A 20,581-nucleotide genomic window follows, 5' to 3' on the forward strand; every position below is an offset into this window, starting at 1 on the left:
TACTTGCATTACTCATTCTTTCTCATTATTTCTTATTACTTTGTTCACCTGCTTCCAAGAATAAACACCAAACCGATGATAATGAAGTATTCTATGGATCGACAGATATAAAGAAAAAAGAGAAACATATCAGAGGAACAATGAAACAAGAGAGCTTCACCGCACTGGCTTTGGAGACGGTATCCGAATCTCCTGCGTGTGTGTGTGTGTGCGTGCGTGCGGGTGGGCGAGTGCTATCGAACACCTTCTGCCAGGCGTTTATTAAACTCTGGGAGTATAAGTGTCGGGGTTGAGGCACTTTGATGCCAGTGAGCCGTGTGCGGGCGGTGGAGGAGGAAAAGAGTACGCCGGGAAGAGAAGTGTTTGAGAGGGACTCCACCCCGGCTTTTTCGCCTCACACAAGAAGGAAGGAATATTGAGACAGAAACCATTAAATAGTGTTAGATATTCGGGATCACCTGATGAATATCCACCTCAGTTTATTTCACCTAGAGATTAACTACCCCAACCTCTATTTTCGGGAATGAGGTTAATTTAGGTTAGCAATAGGGTGGTTAATCTTAGCTAATCGACTAATTGAAATTTAACGAAACATTTATTTAAGACAAGCCTGATTTTCTAATTTTGCTCAGTGGTTAAATTAGGTTAGGTTAACTTAGTGAGGTTAGGTTAAGCTTGATCAGGTTAGGTTAAGCTTGATCAGGTTAGGTTAAGCTTGGTCAGGTTAGGCTAAATAAAGTTTGGTTAGCTTAATTTTGGTTAGGTTTAATTAGTTCAGGGTAGGTTAAGTTAGTTTTGACTGTTACGTTACGGTTAAATTAGGTTAAGTTTATAGAATAGGTTAAGTTAGTTTAAGAAAGGCTAATACCGAAGTCACTTATATTACAAGAGAACCAGACAAGGGATAAAGCGTCTTCCCAGGTGTTAATATATTGTACTACAGCTGTGGCTCTTGAACTATGGGTTGTCAAGGTGTTCGAATAGGTAGCGAGACCATTATCGTTGTCAAGGCTGAAAACACTTCACTCTTCAGTCTTTATTTCGCTGCTGATCATTTAAACATCTGTGTAATCTGGTATGAGGATCTAGTTTTCTTAGTTGATTTTAATTTTCATCATCTTACGCCTTGTTTCTTCTCCATTCATTCGATCTGGTTGTGTGAGGTTTGTGTCGAGGGTTGCTGAATTACCCATTGACTCGTATTCTGTATTTTTTTTTCAGGATGGGAAATGTGCTTACATAGATGCATTTTTTTTTATTATTGAATTCACTCGCATACTATAGTTTGACAGGAAGGATCTCTGAGCCAAAATGGTTGCTCCAAGTGACCTGACGTTGTGGAAAGGCAAATTGGAGAGAGAAAAGACTAAGGTCTGTCTGTCCTTATGCCACCTGTTGGAAGACTTTGAACAAACTGCATCAGCGTCATTTGAGGCCATTCGTGGCAGTGTCTTGGAGACCTTGAACAATATCAGAGAAGGATCAAACACTATATTCTTGCCGAAGATACCAAGAAATACTACTGTGTACCTTTCGATATTAATGTGGAAGATTTGCCACTAACACTGGATAAACCGCCCAAACGGCTAGTAAGGTGGTGGTGAGTGGCGAATATGATAAAAAAAAAGAACTTCATAGCGACGAATTCTTTGTTTGTCGATTATTATTGTTGTTATAATGTTATTACTATGTTTCAACTATGAAGATATTTAAGTTCGTAACAAGGTTAATAATATAATGGTCAAACAACACTAAAAATTATGAGAGATAGAACCCTAATTGTCCACACAGTTGGGTACGAATTTCTATTTAAGTTATCCATAAAATATTGTTCGCGACACATTACAGAAAACGACCCCCGTCTTGGTCCTGCAGCAGTAACCATAACAGAACAGAGGGCGGATCTTGAACTGAATGGGGAAGAAGAATGGGAAAGAGAAAGAAGGAAGGAAAGTGAGCCATAAAAATATTACAAATGTATTTTAAACATAACGCGTCACCCGCCGTTTTTAGTACATATAAAATAAGTTAACTGATCCCAACGGGTTTTTTTGTTTAATGGATTTTTCCTGTATTTTGTTGATCTGTAACTGTCTATATACATAATGAAGTAATGTGAACTTATAAACGATATGATGTGTATCTGTTTGTCTATCTATCTGTTATTTCTTTATCTTACATCGAGGGGGCACTTAATGACTCTCCACGCTGACACGGCATTATGGAGGTACTAGGTCAGGTGCCATCTGTCTGAGATCTGGTTGTTACTATAAGCACTAAAGTCGACAATACTTAGAATGTTCGTGTTAAATTCACATGAGTAAGCTTTGGTCCTTACTTTAACCATAACACATTGGGTGAAAGCGAACTTGGGTTCCATAGGCTTGACAACCCACTAGGGGGCAGAGCGGAGGAGAAACATTACGAGGCTGTGAGGTGTGTGGCCGGCGCTCCATTCACCCTTGATTGTGTCGCCTTACTGCCGTGGACATGACTCCGCAGTACCGCTAATGTCTCACCAGTCCCGGAGTCCTGGAATAATTATCAGGACTTAAACTGTGAGCGTTTGTGACCTCACGTACGCTACATCCAGCCTATGGTACATAATGTCCTTTAGCTCTATATTTCTCCTATCTTCCTACTTCATACCTTCATGTGTGATCTCTCAGCCTATTCCAAGGTGAGAGAGAGGCAGACTAGTAGACAAAGGGTTGTACAGATACCCAAAGACGGTGATAAAAGCAACTCCTTAGACCATAAAACAAACTGCACGGTCCCTCCAGCCAGCAATTAGCAGGAGCCGTGATGTAGGGAAGAGCAACACTAAAAGGAGGTTTTTACGAGGTCATGAAAGTAAAGTGAGTGAATAAGTAACCAGAACGCAGATGAGACGAACTCTTACAGCCTTAAGGTATACTCAGGTCTTCCTCTGATTATATAATATTCACCTAACTTCATTGCCATTGTGAATTTATTTGTCTTTTTCCACGGAGATAGAAGAAATGGGGCATTAATGAAGTAGGATTTAGTGTACCCAGTCGTTAATGAATGGGCTTGCAGTTTTTTTTTTCTCTTTTAATTCTTGGTAACAGGTCCTACATGTTAGCCAGGAAATCATGCTCGCAAGACTAAGTAACAGGCCCTGCATGTTAGCCAGAGAGTCATGCATACAACAGGTGACCTTGGCATCTCTGTGTTTGATGATACTATTATAATTATCAACAACATCGACGCGTTCCCCTGCCACTGGTCCTGAGGGGCGATAACACTAAGCTTCAGACAGAGAGTAAAACAGTAGCTTCTTACTCAAGGACACCATCACCACTACTCACCATCATCACCACTAACAACACCACCGCCACCATCACTACCACATCATCATCACCATCATTATGGGATTATGATGATGACACTGCAGTCCTCTTATGTATACGTTTAAGTGTCGACAATGAACGATACATTGTGTTACATTATGATAAGTCTGGATACCTTACCACAGGAGGTTCGATGTTATATACGCGTTTATCCCATACACTTGAGATTCGTTTCAAAATTATTCGTAAAAAGTTGTGGATCGTTTTCTCTGGCGTTTTAAAGTAAAGAAATATTAATTCCTACCATTTAAGCATTGTAGTTTATATAAGAATTCCTATAAATTAAAACAAAATGTAAATTATTGTTGTATATAGAAATAAATAATTTTTTTATTGCTTTTGAGGAAACATTTAAAGTAAATTTATCTCCAGGTGTTTTAGCTAATTAATGTATGCGTCTCCTTACTTGTATCAGTAGACAGGTACAGGAAGACAGTTTTTGTACCACCAGGAAACTAAGAGACTCACGGGACGGTAACTTAGACAGTTTTGTTGACTGTCACTCACCTGTCTACCAGTTAAAGTACATATATAACAGCTTAACGTTCCTCTACGTTCTTCTTCTTCTTCCTTCACTATTTTTTCTTTCCATTACTTTAATTCATTTATTCTTTGGGTAATTATCAGATTTGCTTACTTATATTCTTTGTTTTAATCAAATGAGATCTCTCAATTGATCATCATCATCATCATATCATTATTATTATTATTATTATTATTAGTAGTAGTAGTAGTAGTAGTAGTAGTATCATCATTAATGTCATTATTATTATCATTATCAGTACTCTTAGTGTTAATAAGCCTTGAGTACATTATTCCTGTATCACAATAAAAGTTGAACACTGCCACCTGCCACAAATCCCCTTAACGCTAAAACCCCGCAAATCTGAAGACGTGGCCACGGTGATAACCCTTTAAGCTCTTCCATTAAGGGAGGCGTCTAACCCTTTACCCCTTTAACCCTTAGTAAAGAAAGGTTAATCATATGACAACATCTTTGGATACCTGTTGATTAGCTGTTTTCACCTTTGAGTCTTATTTTGAGGGGTTTAATAAATCAGAAAAAATAATCCGGAAAATAAGGTAGTTTTTGAAGGTGTTGCCGTTTATGTCAACATGTTTATGGCCGGTTCAAGGAGTTGCCATAATCCCCAGTTTGTGCCGTGACCAAATAATGTTTCTCGTATGATAACTCTAATAAATGTTGGGCTGAAATGAGGTAATTCATTTTAGTTATGGAGAGAGAGTGTTTTAGCTTCTCTCTCTCTCTCTCTCTCCTCTAAAGCTATAGTTATCTCGACATATTCCCGTGTCCTCCGAGTGATAAGGGAGAGAGAGAGAGAGAGAGATAGAGAGAGAGAGAGAGAGAGAGAGAGAGAGAGAAAGCAAAAAGAATGAGAGAAACAGAAATTCTCTCTCTTCCCTCCATCGTCTTCCGTTTTCTGAGCGTTTTTGTTGACACTAACCTGGCAGGGGAGACTACTTAAACCTTGTCAGTATTAGGAGAACTGTCGAACCCAGGGACAGGAGCGGGACATATCTTGCTTAGCTTTAGATGTAAGTTCTCAGATTTTCTTACGTTTTGTTTCTCATTTGACTGGAACCCTGAAAAATACTACCCTGGTCCACCTTGGGAAATTTTGTGGGTCAGATTTGGTCTTTGTTGTTAAGGCTAATTTACGTAAGAAAAGTACCTTCTGAACCGAGTTGTAGTGTCTTTAATGTAGTAATTATGAAACCTGATTATCCTGTCTTAATAAACCCTAAAGGTAAAAACAGAAACTCTCACCTAATCCTAAAAACCCTTAAAGAAAATTCAAACCCCATATTATACCTTAAAACTCCCTTAAAGTATAAAGAACCCATTACACCGAATTAAAACTCCCTTAAAGGAATCTTGTCTTGCATTAAATCCCTGTGAGTGAAAACACGAGTTCTTTTACCAGACCAAAACTTTTATAAGTAACTATAAGAACCCTTTACCCTCCCAGAAAACCTAACCTAACCTAACCTAACCTAATAGTATGGCTAATAAATCTATAAGAATCCAGACGAATGCGGATGAATCCTCTCGAATCCACCTCTTTGTTTACATTATATCATTGCCATGGATCACCACCAACAATATCATCTTAACCCGATGACAAATACCAATTCACACTTTGTTGACCCACCTTGAGTGCATGTGTATTGACCTTCGACCTCCTGTTGACATGTTGACCTATGTGTGTGTGTTGACGTTAATGAAATAACCAACGATGGGAAGAAGAGCCATAACGTTATAAATAGATCCTTTGTACCTCCAGTTAATAACACAATCTCTCTCTCTCGTTAATCTTAGTGATAGAAGACTTTCACCGGTGACTAAACTAATTTACAAGGGAGTGCTGGGTGAACATGTACTCGGAGCGTTTCATTGTCGTAACTGTCTCTTTCATTCTGTTGCGAGCCGCCACTATGCATTTTAAACCCACTATAAGGGGTCCGGATGCTCCCATAACCGGGTCCGCTTCTGAGCCTACTGTACTGTACACTATGTTGGTAAAGTTTGTGTGTGTTTGTGTGTTTTCTTCAACAAACAGCTAACACGTCGAAACATCAATGCAACAATATCATCAACAACAACAACAACCAAAGTATCACAGGGTAGAAGCAGTACTTTATAATCTCAGTTGCTGGGAAGTGTGTCTGTCTGTGGCCTTCGCGTGGTTGAGTGAGGAGCTACCAATACCTCCTTCCCAGTGACCTCGCCTGGCCGTGGAGAAGAACCCGCGTCCTCTGGGCTGGGAGTGAAAGAGTAGTGACATTCTATTAGTAAATAAATAAGGTCATGGGTTAATAATAAGTCTCCCAGGTAGTGTACATCCATCACGGGGTCAGGATAACAGAGGTGAGGTGTGTAGTGTGTGACGGAGAGACGCGCGTGGCTGGTTGTCTCTTGCTTTCCCGGTCCCTGGTAGGTATACTCCCCGCCCTCACCACCACCACGCCCCGCCTACACACCCATAAATCTTCTCTGCCCCACTCGCCTGCCCACAGCGCTCTAACAACTGTAAGCCCACCCACCTACCTACCTTACCCACACGCCCTTCTCACCCACACGTCTACCCATCTCATTAACATACCCACCGTGCCATACCCTGAGGCACACTTCCCCCTTGGCTATGCACGACTACCCTGCCCAACCTCGCCCAGCTCAGTCCTGCCTGCACGCCCACCTACCCCAGAAACCCGCCTCAAGGAGTCCTCGTGCATAACAGACCTTTAGTGTGCAGTATTCTCTTTCCTTTCTTTCTCCGCCGCCCAATATAGGATAGCCCCCCTCCCCCGCCAGGCAGCAGAGGTCGTCCTTGGGCGCAGGTTCGCGTGAGGGAGAGTGTGAAGTACAGTAGTTGGCAACACTGATGGTATTACGAGGGTGAACTGATAACACCAGGCCGCGTCCAGCCAGGCGGCCGTCACACTTTTTGAGTTAGTTAATCTATCTATCTATCTGTGTGTGTGTGTGTGTGTGTGTGTGTGTGTCAGAAGATCTCCCCGCTGCACAGTTCCAGCCCCTGCTCGTCAGTACATGTGACTGGTGAAAGTCTGCACGACTCGCTTAGTTATTGTGTATGGAAATGAATGTTCTTCAATAATTGTCATCTTTTTTCCTTTAATTGGGAAGACTGAATAAATATCTTTCTTTTGGACTTCGTATAATATCCTTTTTTGTACTTGACTCCCTCGGAAATTCATAATATATAGACACACACACACACACACACACACACACATTGACAATCAGATTCACTTATTCTTACCTACGTTTATTTTATTATAAACAGCAGACGTCATTATGTTGTTTCTTCCGGGTCCTCTCCTGAGAAACCTGCTGGATATGGCGTCTCTTATGGTCATATTTGATTAATCAAGAACTTCCGTTTAAACTTGTCACTGTAAACATCATCTTGAACACTGTTTTTCTGTGATTTAAACCTCTATACTCGGCGCCCATATCCCGGGAACAAACCACAAGCGTTTCAGATGGTCATTCGTCCCTGCGTGAACATCCAAGCCTCTCAGATGAAGGTTTAGGAGGGCGGAGGAGTGTTGGTTCCTACAAGGGGGTATGTTTAAGCCTTGAAAGGAGTGTTGGAACCCACTGTGCAGGGTAAGATTTGTAGCCTTGCCCCCCCCCCCCCCCTCGGAACTGTTACGTCAAATGAGTCTCTATTCTTCAACTGCCACGTAAATACCTGTAAAATATGTCCTCAGTGCATGGTAAGGAAGATATACAGTATACAGGAGAGAGATAGTCAGACAAATGGGCTCAGAGGTTTGTTTATATAACCAATTGTATCTTTAGGGATGTTTGCGGTATTCAAGTCTCCTGTTATATCATTTATACCTCAATATTTATTTCAGAGATTGTATTCGGGAAGTTTATTTACTTATATTCAAATTCTCTGATGGATTAACATTAAATTTTATTTACTTGGTTCTCTTAACCTTACATTAAAGATGGCTGCCAAAAGGACGCCAAGATTCTAGTGCGACAACTGTAATTACGTGCTTTGTTATATCCCAAAGTGAGACTACCTCGAGCCTCTCTCCCCTTCACCTCCTCTACCCTACATAAACAAGCGCTTCTGCATCCATTCACCTCCCCTAGTTTGAGTACTTTAGTCTTTCTCTCTCTCTTACCTTGATTTCCATAACCACTTCTTCTTTTATATCTTCTATCCACTACTTATCTCATCCCCCTCCTCTCTTGGGGGTCGGAGGAAGGGGGGGAGGGGAAAGGGATGAACACCTGACACCTCCCCCCCAATTAAAGAGGCGTCTTGCCTGGTCATTAGCTCGGCTCAGGATCTGATACCTCGGTGAAAATGAATGTTGACACGTCGAGGACTTGATACCAAGTTAGGGAGAGAGAGAGAGAGAGAGAGATTAATGTTGACGTCGTTAGTCGTATGTGAGGGTCACCCAGCCCACCTGATGAGTCCTGTCACCTCTTGTAGCAGACTTACATCACATCTATGGTATTGAGACAACATCACACAGGTCCTCCTAGATCCGTCTCTAGCCTCGGGCCGCGATCTATTATCTTGTTTACATGATCGCGACAACAGCCAGGATCAAGTCACCTACTGATGACAGCTTGACTCGCCTACTGATGACAGCTTGACTCACATACTAATGATAGCTTGACTCACCTACTGATGACAGCTTGACTCGTCTACTGATGACAGCTTGATTCATCTACTGATGATAGCTTGACTCACCTACTGATGACAGCTTGATTCATCTACTGATGACAGCTCACTCCCCTACTGCCTACAAACCCTGTCTCACCAACTGGCTGTCTCGTACCTCTCCCTGTTCTACTCTTCTCACCTGTAATTACTGACACTTCTCACCTGGCCCTCTGTACGTCATGTTTACCGAGTCTTCCTACGTGTACTTGGAGAACATAGACATAGCCACCGTCTCCATGGAGTTCCCTCCTCCACCACACGCCAAATGTCTTATCACAATCACCTCTACCCACCCACCTCACTCAGCCCTCGTAGTGTAAGCAAGAGAAATGCCCTTTAAGCTTGCATGTGTCTGTGTCTGCTGCGTTAACCCCTTCACTGTTAATCCCTCTTAGTATTAAGGTGTAAGGTATCTGAACTCCTTATGGACGATGTCTTAACCCTCTACGGTGATGTATATAGGCTGTTTCCTTCACTTGAGGATGCTTGTTATCACTGCAGCCACTACACATAATAATAATAATAATAATAATAATTAACGGTTTATTGAAAGAGCTTGGCAGCCAGAAGGCTGAAAATATACAGTTACATATTTGGGGAATGGGTTTCGAATTACAAATAATATACAAGTAACATAAGTGATACAAATAAGATATATAATAACTAGATGGGGAAAAGCTCAAACTACAGTTCATTTCAACATAGTGACAGTGCAAGAAGTAGTGTTTACTGGGAGTGAATACACTGGTTTATTACAAGTTATTGATAATTTTTACAATGGTTGGGACTGGGCTGTTCTTATAGCGATCAATTCGTGCACGTATGGGCTGGATGCGGTTGTGGTGTCGAACAGCAATTCTCGGGCTAGGGATCTCAGGTGGTAGTAGGAGCCGGTGTCGAGAATGGTGTAGAAGCTTCTTACCAAATTTACAGATGAGGTCGTGATGATGGTCAGTGAGAGTCGAAAGGGTCAGTGTGTTGAGCGTTTCTTGATATGTTGAGTAGGAAGGGGAGAGAATAATCTTGCATGCCCTCTTTTGCACTTTTTCTAGGTGTTTACGTTGTGTGGCATTTAGGGAGGAAGACCAGGTAGGGGAGGCATAGGTGAGCTTGGGAAGTATGAATGTTGTGTAAACACTGAGGAGCTCGGGTGCAGGAACTCCGAGGGACTTGAGTCGGCGGAGGAGGTGGAGACGGAAACTGGAGGATTTGACAACTTCACTGACGTGTGGTTTCCAATTTAGTTTGTTGTCTATGGTGACGCCGAGGAGCTTCGTGGAATCTACAACCTGGAGTGTGTTCGGACCTAAAGTAATGGAAGGAGGTGGGACAATGTCGGAGGAGAGGTTGATGTGTATAACCATGGTCTTGGTATGGTTGATGGTGATATGGTTGTTGGTGGCTCAGTTTTGGAGACTGTTCAATAAATCCTGAAGGGCGGCATAGTCGGGAGCAGAATTGTTGACGCTGATCCCAATGGTGGAGTCGTCTACATATTTCCAGTGAGCAGGGGTTTCTCTTAGGGCATCAATGATGAGCATAAGGAAGCAGAGTGGTCCCATCTTGGTGCCTTGGGGGACGCCACAGGTGAGTGACTGAAAGATGGAAACAGCCCCTCAGAAGCGTACAGCTTGGCGTCGGTCACTGAGGAAGTCTGTAAGCCATGGTATAAGACTTCTCCGAAGCCCGAGGTCAATAGCTTTGTTGATGATTATATTGTGGTCGACTTGGTCGAATGCTTTAGTGAAATCAATGAAGGCGACAGCTACAGACGTTTTTCGTTTCTCGAGATGGCGGAATATGTAATCGAGAAAACTGACAAGACAGTGAGTGGTGGAGGAAGTTTCATATTGCCAAATTGCTGAGGGTCTACGACTCCTGCAATATCAGCATAAGCCCAGTCGAACACAAAACTTTCACAGATTAGGCTGGGTATTGGGGTGATTGCAATAGGTCGTAGCTGATTTAAGGATTGTGGGCTGGTTGACTTGGGCACTGGTGATACATAAGAGGTCTTCCAGTCAGCTGGGCATCTGGCTTGACTGAGAGAAGCATTGATGATGGAGCATAGGGGTTTAGCAAGCTCCGGGGAGAACTCCTTGAAGAGTTTCATTGGTAAGTCAATGGGGGTGATAGAGCGTTTTAATTTTAGTTTGTCCAGGCGTTTTGCTACTTCAAATTCTTCTACTAAGTCAGTGGGAAGGGGGGCTGGTAGGTAAGCAGGGAGAGTGGTTGTGTCAAGCCGGGGGAGCGTCTGGCATATAGTAGCGAAATGGTTATTTGATTGCTCAGCTGCGTCAACATTAGTGAGATGGCTAAGGAAGGGGAGGGGGTGTGTCTTATTGTTTAGTCCACAGAGTTCTTTAAGCTTACCATACCATTGACTGATGTTGGTCTGCTTCAGGTGTTGTAATTTGGTTGGGTAGTGGGACTTCTTTGCAGTGCGTATTTCGCGGATGACTCGGTTGCGAAGGGACCTGTAGCGGATGTGGTCATTGAGATGAAAGGCTCTGTCTCTCTGTTGCATAAGTCTTTTGATCCGAGGTGTGATCCAGGGCAAGTCAGCTGGGTGAGATCTGACGGACTTCTCGGGGAAGAAGTGGTGGTGAGCTTCCGTGGTGGTGTTGGTATAATTTATCCATTTGGTTTCCACGTCATCCACGCTAAGTACTTCAGTCCAGGGATGGTGAACTATCCACTGCCCGAAGAGGCGCACTGCAGAGTCAGTAATCGGCCTGTAGGTCTTGATGTAGGGTCTCTGTACTTGAGTGGGAGTGGCAGCTGGGGACCAGAGCACTGATAAGTGTGTGCTACACCCGATAGGAGGCATTGGTTGAGGTGGTTGGTACTGGTCCGCTAAGTCAGTTAAGATAAGGTCAAGGGTATTTTGACCGTGTGTGGGGAAGTTCACAACTTGTGATAGTGATAGCTGGTCCTGGATATCAGTGGTGTCAATTTCATTATAATCCCCACATAATACTAACTTGGCACATGGGTACCTGACTCTGAGGTGGTCTGAGGTGGTAATGAGATGATTGATAAGAGTGTCTCTGGTGGGTGAGCGAGGCGGATGGTATGCCACACAGATTATGATGGAAGCAGTGTGGCGCGGGTGGGCCCGTGGCACAACACGTACCCATAATGCTTCCACATCTGCTGGGACTTGAACATCCAGGCGTGACGGGCGTAGGTCATCTTGACAGAAGAGGGCAACGCCCCCTCCGCGTCTATGTGAACGAAGGTGATGAAAGAGTTGATATCCCTCAATATGACACGTTTCAGGCACAATTTGCCAAGCCTCACATATGGCAACGACGCTCGCGGCGGCTGACCTGACTGTAGCTGCCAGCTCGTCAAACTTGTTAGCTAGGGAAGTGACGTTGGATAGCAGTAGAGACGGGAGATCATACCATATCCGTGCTGTATGTGTCCATGATGCGGTGATAATTTTGGTGATTCATATTGTTTATGTTTTTATCGGTAATGACCACAATGTGTGAGACAACAATAACAACACGAAGAAGAGGAAGAGGAAGAAGAAGAAAAAGAAGAAGAAGAAGAAGAAGAAGAGGAAGAAGAAGAAGAGGAAGAGGAAGAAGAGGAAGAAGAAGAAGAAGAAGAAGAAGAAGAAGAAGAACGTTCCCTTGTTCATCTTCACCATTAATTAAACACTACACCGTCACAACTCACAGCTTATCACACAGACCCCTGGCAGGAGGTGACTGTGTGAGGGGTGGAGTACCTACAGTGACAGGGGTGACACCAGATCACCTTGGGACCTGTCTCTTCTTCACCCTAGAGAGAGAAGGGAGAGAGAGAGGAGGGAGACACAACGGAAGTCTTAGTATGTTGGTGGTGATGATGTCATCCCTCATTCGCACCTTACCTCACACACACTCACTTTCTTCTCTCTTTCCTTCTCCATGTTCCTTCGTCTTTCCCTCTATTGTCTCTCTCCCTTTCTCCCTCTTTCCTTCCCCATGTATCCATCCTTCCTCATCCCTTCTTTACTTCCCCTTTCATCGTTTTCTTCCCTCCCTCCTTCCCCCTCCCTCATCCACTCTCCCTCCGCTCTCATCGTGGGAATCCCAGGCAAGACGAGTACCGGTACCCAAATTACTCTCACTTTCTAGAAGGACACAGAAGGGGAGTGGGGTGGGGTGGGATGGGGTGGGTGGGCCAGGTTTGGTATGGTTGGGGTGAGACTGGGTGAGGTGGGGAGGGTTGGGGGCGGAGGTAGGGTATGATTGAGGAAGAACAGGATGTGGGGGTAGGATTGGGAATGGTTGGGGAGGGGCAGGGTGAGGTAAGGTATGGTTGGGGAGGGCAGGATGAGGTAAGGTATAGTTGGGGAGGACAGGGTGAGGTAGGGTATGGTTGGGGGAGGGGCAGGGGTGAGTGGGGGGGGGTATGGTTGAGGAGGGACAAAGAGGGCAGGGTAAGACATGGTATAGAACTATGATGAGAGAGAACTCGTGTAAGACGGGGAGGAGGTTAGAGGGCAGAAACACAAAAGTAATCATTGTCCTACACGTAAAGACTAAATTGTGTTCCCTTCCTCCTTCACACTCTGCAAAGGTGTGTGTGTGTGTGTGTGTGTGTGTGATTTATACAAATATACTTGAGACCTTGATTTAAGAATTTCCTATGTTAATGATGAGGAAAGTGAAATTCCTTTGTTTAGGGCTGCTGCTGCTGTTGCTACTGCTGCTGCTGTTGCTTGCTGCTACTGCTGCTGCTGCTGTTACTACTGCTGCTGCTGCTGCCTGCTGCGGCTACTGTTGCTACTACTGCTGCTGCTGTTGCTACTGCTGCTGCTGCTGTTGCTACTGCTGCGGCTGTGCTGCTGCTGCTGCTACTGCTGCGGCTGTTGCTGCTGCTGCTACTAACTGCTGCTGCTACTACTGCTGCGGCTGTTGCTGCTGCTGCTAATGCTGCTGTTGCTACTGCTGCTACTACTGCTGCGGCTGTTGCTGCTGCTGCTACTACTGCTGCGGCTGTTGCTGCTGCTGCTAATGCTGCTGTTGCTACTGCTGCTGCTACTGCTGCGGCTGTTGCTGTGCTGCTGCTACTGCTGCGGCTGTTGCTGCTGCTGCTACTGCTGCGTATTTGCTGCTGCTGCTGCTACTTGCGCGGCTGTTGCTAGCTGCTGCTAAACTGCTTTTGCAGCTGCTGCTGCTACTTTGCTGCGGCTGTTGCTGCTGCTACTTACTACTGCTGCGGCTGTTGCTGCTGCTAACTGCTGCTGTTGCAACTGCTGCTACTACTGCTGTAACTACTGCTGCGTGGCTGTTGTTCTGCTGCTGCTGAATGCTGCTGCTGGCTACTGCACTGCTGCGGCTGTTGCTGCTGCTGCTACTGCTGCGGCTGTTGCTGCTGCTGCTACTACTGCTTGCGGCTGTTGCTGCTGCTGCTAATGCTGCTGTTGCTACTGCTGCTGCTGCTGCTGTGCTACTGTTGCTGCTGCGGCTGTTGCTGCTGCTGCTAATGCTGTTGTTGTACTGCTGCTGCTACTGCTGCGGCTGTTGCTGCTGCTGCTGCTACTGCTGCTGCTGCTGTTGCTGCTGTTGCTGCTGCTAATGCTGCTGTTGCTACTGCTGCTGCTAATGCTGCTGTTGCTACTGCTGCTGCTACTGCTGCTGCGGCTGTTGCTGCTGCTGCTAATGCCTGCTGTTGCTACTGCTGCGGCTGTTGCTGCTGCTGCTGCTACTGCTGCGGCTGTTGCTGCTGCTGCTAATGCTGCTGTTGCTACTGCTGCTGCTACTACTGCTGCTGCTACTGCTGTTGCTGCTGCTACTACTAGGATCACTACTACCACCACCAATAGAGGGCCCTCCATACCTGCCTATTGTGCACACCTTATCCCCGTGACCTACATATAGCTACCAAGACTAAGGTGGCCCCCGGTGTCTGGTGTCTCATTGTTTGCCGTCCCTCTTCGTCACCTGCCACTGAAGGACACTTAATTTACTTTCTCGTGATGAAAAATCCTTGACACTTTTTTGTTTTGTTTCTGCCTTGTGTGTCTGTAGCAGCTGGCTCATAAGGTGTGTTATTGTAGAGGGAGTTCAAGATGGCAGGTTTGACGAGGTGTGTGAGTGATGGTGACCTAACATCAACAGGGGATCACCTACCTGAAGGTCGTCTCTCCCTTCTTCAGAAACTTGAGACCATAGTTGGTGAGGTTATAAGGCGGCTGGTGAGAAGCAGGACGTTACTTCACCTCCTTCAGCACCTCAGAGACCATCTGCGTCACCTCTCACCATCGTCGTCGTCATGAAGAATTGTCTCGTCGGTAAGAATCGGACTCTGTCAGGGTCTTCCGCTTGTGTGAACTGCTTCTTTTTTCATTGACTTATATGTTCTTAAGTACTTATTGCTCTCGCAACTTGAAGATTATGAAGAGTTATGAAATATTACTGCTACCGGGTGGATGGTCATATAGGGAACGTATGATGGTAATATGTTGGTTTATTTAGTTTCTCTGAATGATTTTATTAGAGAGTTCATCTCTCTCTCACTGTCCCCCAGCACTCGTCCTGGTGGGGCTGGCCTCCGCCCTGCCTGGTGTTCGCCACCGCCGTGACTCCTTCCCTTTCCTGTTCGAACTTCCTTCCGACGCTGAACTGGTCCTGGGAGGGATCCAGACGGGTTTCGACTGTGCTAATCTGCCCTACGGTTACTACGCCGACGAAGCCAACAACTGCGCCATCTACCACGTGTGTCTCCCATACATCGACAACAACATCGTGGTGACCCGCCACTTCTCCTTCATGTGTGGCGAGGGCACCGTCTTTGACCAAGAGCATCTCGTGTGTGCCACCCCCGAGAACGCCAGCCCCTGTAGCCAGTCCTCCTCCTTCAGGAGGTCTAACGAGTACTTTGGCCGCACAGATATTGGTTTCCTGGAGAAGTAGAATGTCAGCAACAGTTCCGACGGAGAGGGCGAAGAACACTAGCAATGACCTCCTGAGAGCCGTCTGAGGACCTCCAAGTCTCATGCATTTACGTGAATGTCTCTGAGAAGAGCTGAAGTGAGGGACTTGGGACTCTCACCAGTCAGACTGTAGTTGTAAATCATTGATCATCGCAGTATTATACATTCTTCGTTGCCAACCTTACACTTATGACACACACACACACACTGTATGAATCTGTAACACAGCTCGGTTAGGAACAGACAATACAGATGATTCAATAACTGTAAATTTTCCTTCATAAAATTTATGTATCGTAATGTAAGATTCAAAGTTGATATTAAATCCTTGAGCATAACTAACGCGTCTTTTTTAAACACTATGAACCAAACCAACTTCCAAGTGAGAAAAAATTGACAAGATTCTCGGCCATTAAGAGTTCGTCAATCACTTGCTGGGGTTAAGACCGGATCATGCCAATGTAAATAAGAAAGTGAATTAATGCGAGGAAGAAGACGTATTTACATGTCAAGGATAGTTACTGTATAATCTTGTCTGTGTTCACTCAAAAGCAAGATCTATTCAAATGGTGTTTCTTCCTTAACTCTCTGTTCTGCCACACTGTGTTCTGCCACACTGTGTTCTGCCACACACTGTTCTGCCACACTGTGTTCTGCCACACTGTGTTCTGCCACACACTCCTGCCACAGTATTCTGCCACAGTACTCTGCCACAGTACTCTGCCACAGTACTCTGCCACAGTACTCTGCCTCAGCAATCTGCCACAGTAATCTGCCACAGTAATCTGCTACAGTAATCTGCCACAGGTGAGTTTAAACTTAACAAAATCTTGTGACAAATGACGTCACTCAGCCACCAAATGCCCTCGAAAGGTGATACAGGGTGTTAGGCAAGACAGTGCTAAGCAACCCTGACCATAGAAAGAGTATATGAACGTGTTGTCGCCATAGGATCCCGGACCTTACTTGCAATACCTGTCCTGGTAAGTCGGTGACGGGGCCGAGACAGAGCTATGAGTCGGTCTGTGAGACGGGGCTGAGACAGTCTAGACGAGACTCTAAGACGGGGCGACGGGGCTGTAACACGGGGGCTATGAGACGGTCCAGACGGGGCTGAGACGAGGCTCTGAGACGGGGCTGTGAGACGGTCGAGACGGGGTTTGGGGGAAGATGGGAAGAGCAGCGCCCAGTGACTTTCAGTAAGGTTGAAAGACGCCGAAGGATAGATGATAAATATAGAGTAACAGTATACCGGGAGGAGGCGAGAGGAAGGAGCGGGAGGAGGTGAGAGGAAGGAATGGGAGGAGGTGAACACGTCACTAGGAACGAGTGGGCTCAAAATACACACACAAACACACACACACACGTTCCCTCATGGTGTTGTGGCCTCATTAACCTACCTATGAAGAAAACTGTAACTAATTCTCGTTGTATACACAGTTAGAACCCCGCATCAGAGAGAGACAGTGCATGAGAGAGTTGGAACCCATGTAATTGTTATATAATCATCTCCTCCGGCTTGTTTATGGTATTTAGTGATAGCTGTTCCTCTGGTCGACTGATAGACCCACCACAGCTACACAAACACTCGTGGTGGTCAGGCAGGTGAAGTCAACCTCACGTGACACACCAGTAGAGTATTTGAAGCATCTGTCCCGAACCTTTGTACATTAAGAGTATTACGGATGATAAACATATACTGTACCATATTATGTGGCAGGTATTACTAATGGTGTCGTGTTGTGTTGTGTTGTGTCGTGTTGTGTTGTGTTGTGTGATGAAGGCTTCCTTAATACACAGCCTTGAGCCCATAATAACCTGCTCCTTATACCCTTTAGTCTCTGTTGGTCATAAATCTTTACCAATAATGAGCTTAAAAGGGTGAGGTCACATCTTTCAGGAGGCTTAGGATGTGACCTCAAACAACCCGGATCATGAGGTCAAGGAAAGACTCTCCAGGAGGAATGAGTTATAGACCAAGAGATGAGCCTCAATGGTAGAGAGACTTGAGATACGGGGAAGAGACTTTACTAAGAGGCGAAGTCCGTGCAGTAAATAACCATGAACTTAATGTTATCTTTATCTCTTGACATAACGAAAATGACATGACTTATTAATCTCTAAAACACATCCTCCTAAGTACACTCTCCTCCCTGACCATAACCACTCACCAAAACAAAACTCTCTCAACTACGACCACAGACAACGACTCATTCTACCCAAGAGCAAAGTTCCCCTACGACCACCCAGCTTCATACAATAATAAAAAACAAACAATACTTTCTTCACTGTTACCACCCCCTTCCCCTCCTCCCCCATTATCCCCTTCCCCCCACTATCCCCTACCCCTCTATCCCCCTACCCCCCTTCCCCTCCTCCCCATTATCCCTTCCCTCCTTCCCATTGTCCCTTCCACTATCCCTACCCCCCTATCCCCCCCCCCCCTTCCCCTCCTCCCCATTGTCCCTTCCCCACTATCCCCCACCCCCACCATCAACATCTCCATACATACCGAGCGGTCTGGTCCATTCTACTCACCACTAAAGTCCCTTACGACAATAACCCCCTTTTCCTGCCCTACGTCCCTTAGTTGGGGTAGGTGAAGGGGTTAAGGGGAGGTGGTTAAGGGGGAACCTCTCACCTAAGTACATGAACAGGTGATGGACAAGGGGAGGGAGGCTGGCAGGCGGATCGTTCAAGTTCTTTGTGTTGATGCTGATGGCAGGAAGATGAACGGGGGCCGTGGGAGAGGTGTGCGGTGTGGGTGGGACGTGACGAAGGACGACACGAGAGGAAAGGAGAGAAAAAAGATTATGGGGAATAGAACATATAAAGAGAAAGCAACAAAAGACATACATACACATACATACATACACATACATACATACATACATACATACATACTGTACAAAAAACTCAGGGAAATAACGTACACAAAATAATTCTTTAAGTCTTGTTAAACTACACAAAGACCGGATAATATTATAAAATAAATGCTTAACCCAAGGCAGTACTTAAACCATCGTCATCAAAGGGTTAAACCATCGTCATCAAAGGGTTAAACCATCGCTAAGTAGTTTCGTTATGAGATGACGTCATATAATAACAAGGGGGACTGTTGTTTATATAATAACTGAACTACCAAGGCAACATGTCGTCTTAACCATTAGATAAAGAAAGAGATAGTAATACAAAGAGAGAGAGAGAGAGAGAGAGAGAGAGAGAGAGAGAGGACAGAAAAATAGACAAATTTCAAGTAAAGATACAAACAGAACGTGGTGATACTGTGAAGGTGAACACACACACACACACACACACACACACACACACAACACCAACATACACATGCACACACACACACACACACTCATAATTTATTATAGTTCTCCTTAAAAAATACGAACATTTTCTTCCATTCATTCTCTTTTTTTTTATGTCCTTAAGAAAACACGTATCTGTTTTTAATAATAGTGTACCATTAAGAAACATTAAAGTCCCTTCTTTAAAAAAAATGTAAAATAGAATATGAAAAATAGATAAATAAATAAATACACATATATAGGTAATGTAGAGGAGGACTGGGACGGGAGTGTGTGTGAGAGAGGTGGGTGTTGTGTGTGGGGTAAGAGAGGTGGGTGTTGTGTGTGGGGTAAGAGAGGTGGGTGTTGTGTGTGGGGTAAGAGAGGTGGGTGTTGTGTGTGGGGTAATTATTGACCATTGGACAGTTTCTTATTTATTACAAGATGGACATAATAGTACACGGTGTGCTGACTGGGGAACGAGATGACAGTATCTTAAAATTACTCCGTTTGTTTAGTATAAAGCTCAAGTCAAATTCAGAGTTGGTATTCGGTGCCTGGTCGTCATCCTCGCCGTAGTCGTCATCAGGAGGTCGTCATTCTTGCCGTAGTCGTCATCAGGAGGTCGTCATTCTTGCCTCCGTTGGGTAGGTTGTGGCTTAGTGCTCCTAGCTTCTACTCGTTGAAGTTAACATTCTCTCGGCCGAAGTATTCGTTGACATTCCTGAAGGCGGTGGATTCGGAGCAAGGAAGCGCCTCCTCGGGGGTGGCACACACGAGCTGCGCCTGGTCGAAGACTGTGCCCTCCCCACAGAAGAAGGAGAAGTGTCTCTCGGCAACCACGCCGAAGCTCTGGGTGGGGAGACACACGTGGAAGATAGCGCAGTCGTTGGCCTCGTCGGCGTAGTATCCGTAAGGTAGATCATTGCAATCGAAGCCCGTCTGGATGTCACCCACGATGAGGGAAGCGTTGGACGGCAGATCTAGAAAGAAGGGCGTGGAGTCGCGACGAACGCGTGGGAAAGCGGCAGCCACGCCCACCAGTACCAGTGCTGTCGACAGAGAACACCAGGAATTCGATAGATTACACACACAAACAAACACAAGAGATAAAAAAAACACAGAGCAAACGTTCCATATAAACAAAGAAAACTTATATAGACCCGAAACCACGAGACCTACTCACCTAAGGCCAGGTTCTTCATGGTGTTGTAGTGACGGAGGCGGCGAAGGAGGAGGAGGAAGAGGAGATAAGTTGTGCTATGTTGTAGCAACGAGAATGGACTGTGTGGTCATCCAGCGGCGATGAGGGGTTTATATAGCTCTCTCACCCTCCCCCTCTGCCCCAACTTATCCTGCCCGAGACTAGACCCTCGACCTCCCATGTCTGAGTGCAACATTGCCAGATCTATCCTGTGTCCCAAGTTGCTTGTTCATTGTCCATCCAACACATAATTTAAATGACCATAAGAACCCTTTCTGTGATTCTAGTTAGCGTGTCATTATGGTAACAGGATCCAGGTGATGGAAACATTGAAGGTGTTGTGTGTTATGTCTGTACGAGGGAAGACACGTAATAAGGCTGCAGGCAAGTGTTGTAGGTCAGTCGGTCAGACAATCATGTTAGAAAATCAACAAGGCCACCTGTCTGTCCCTCCCTCACTCCCTCCCAGCCTACCTCCCTCCCACACGCCTTCCCCAGACACTACCACGATCACTCTCTCTCCTCTT

General features: G+C 45.3%; 2 protein-coding genes across 2 annotated transcripts; one reads left to right on the top strand and one right to left on the bottom strand.

Annotated features, from left to right (window-relative positions):
* The first annotated feature begins 14,808 nt into the window (after positions 1 to 14,808).
* Positions 14,809 to 15,889, top strand: LOC121855561 (U-scoloptoxin(01)-Cw1a-like). The gene is made up of 2 exons (XM_042350560.1): positions 14,809 to 14,909; positions 15,146 to 15,889. The coding sequence occupies exons 1-2, from the start codon at positions 14,891 to 14,893 to the stop codon at positions 15,529 to 15,531; spliced, it is 405 nt and encodes a 134-aa protein (XP_042206494.1). The 5' UTR covers positions 14,809 to 14,890; the 3' UTR covers positions 15,532 to 15,889.
* A 3,382-nt stretch (positions 15,890 to 19,271) lies between these two features.
* Positions 19,272 to 20,157, bottom strand: LOC121855524 (U-scoloptoxin(01)-Cw1a-like). Its single transcript, XM_042350502.1, has 2 exons — positions 20,037 to 20,157; positions 19,272 to 19,902 (listed from the first exon to the last, which is right to left on the bottom strand). The coding sequence occupies exons 1-2, from the start codon at positions 20,053 to 20,055 to the stop codon at positions 19,526 to 19,528; spliced, it is 396 nt and encodes a 131-aa protein (XP_042206436.1). The 5' UTR covers positions 20,056 to 20,157; the 3' UTR covers positions 19,272 to 19,525.
* Between the last annotated feature and the right edge of the window lie 424 nt (positions 20,158 to 20,581).

Source organism: Homarus americanus, unplaced genomic scaffold (genome assembly GCF_018991925.1).
Source record: "Homarus americanus isolate GMGI-L3 unplaced genomic scaffold, GMGI_Hamer_2.0 scaffold48406, whole genome shotgun sequence".
Taxonomy (NCBI): domain Eukaryota; kingdom Metazoa; phylum Arthropoda; class Malacostraca; order Decapoda; family Nephropidae; genus Homarus; species Homarus americanus.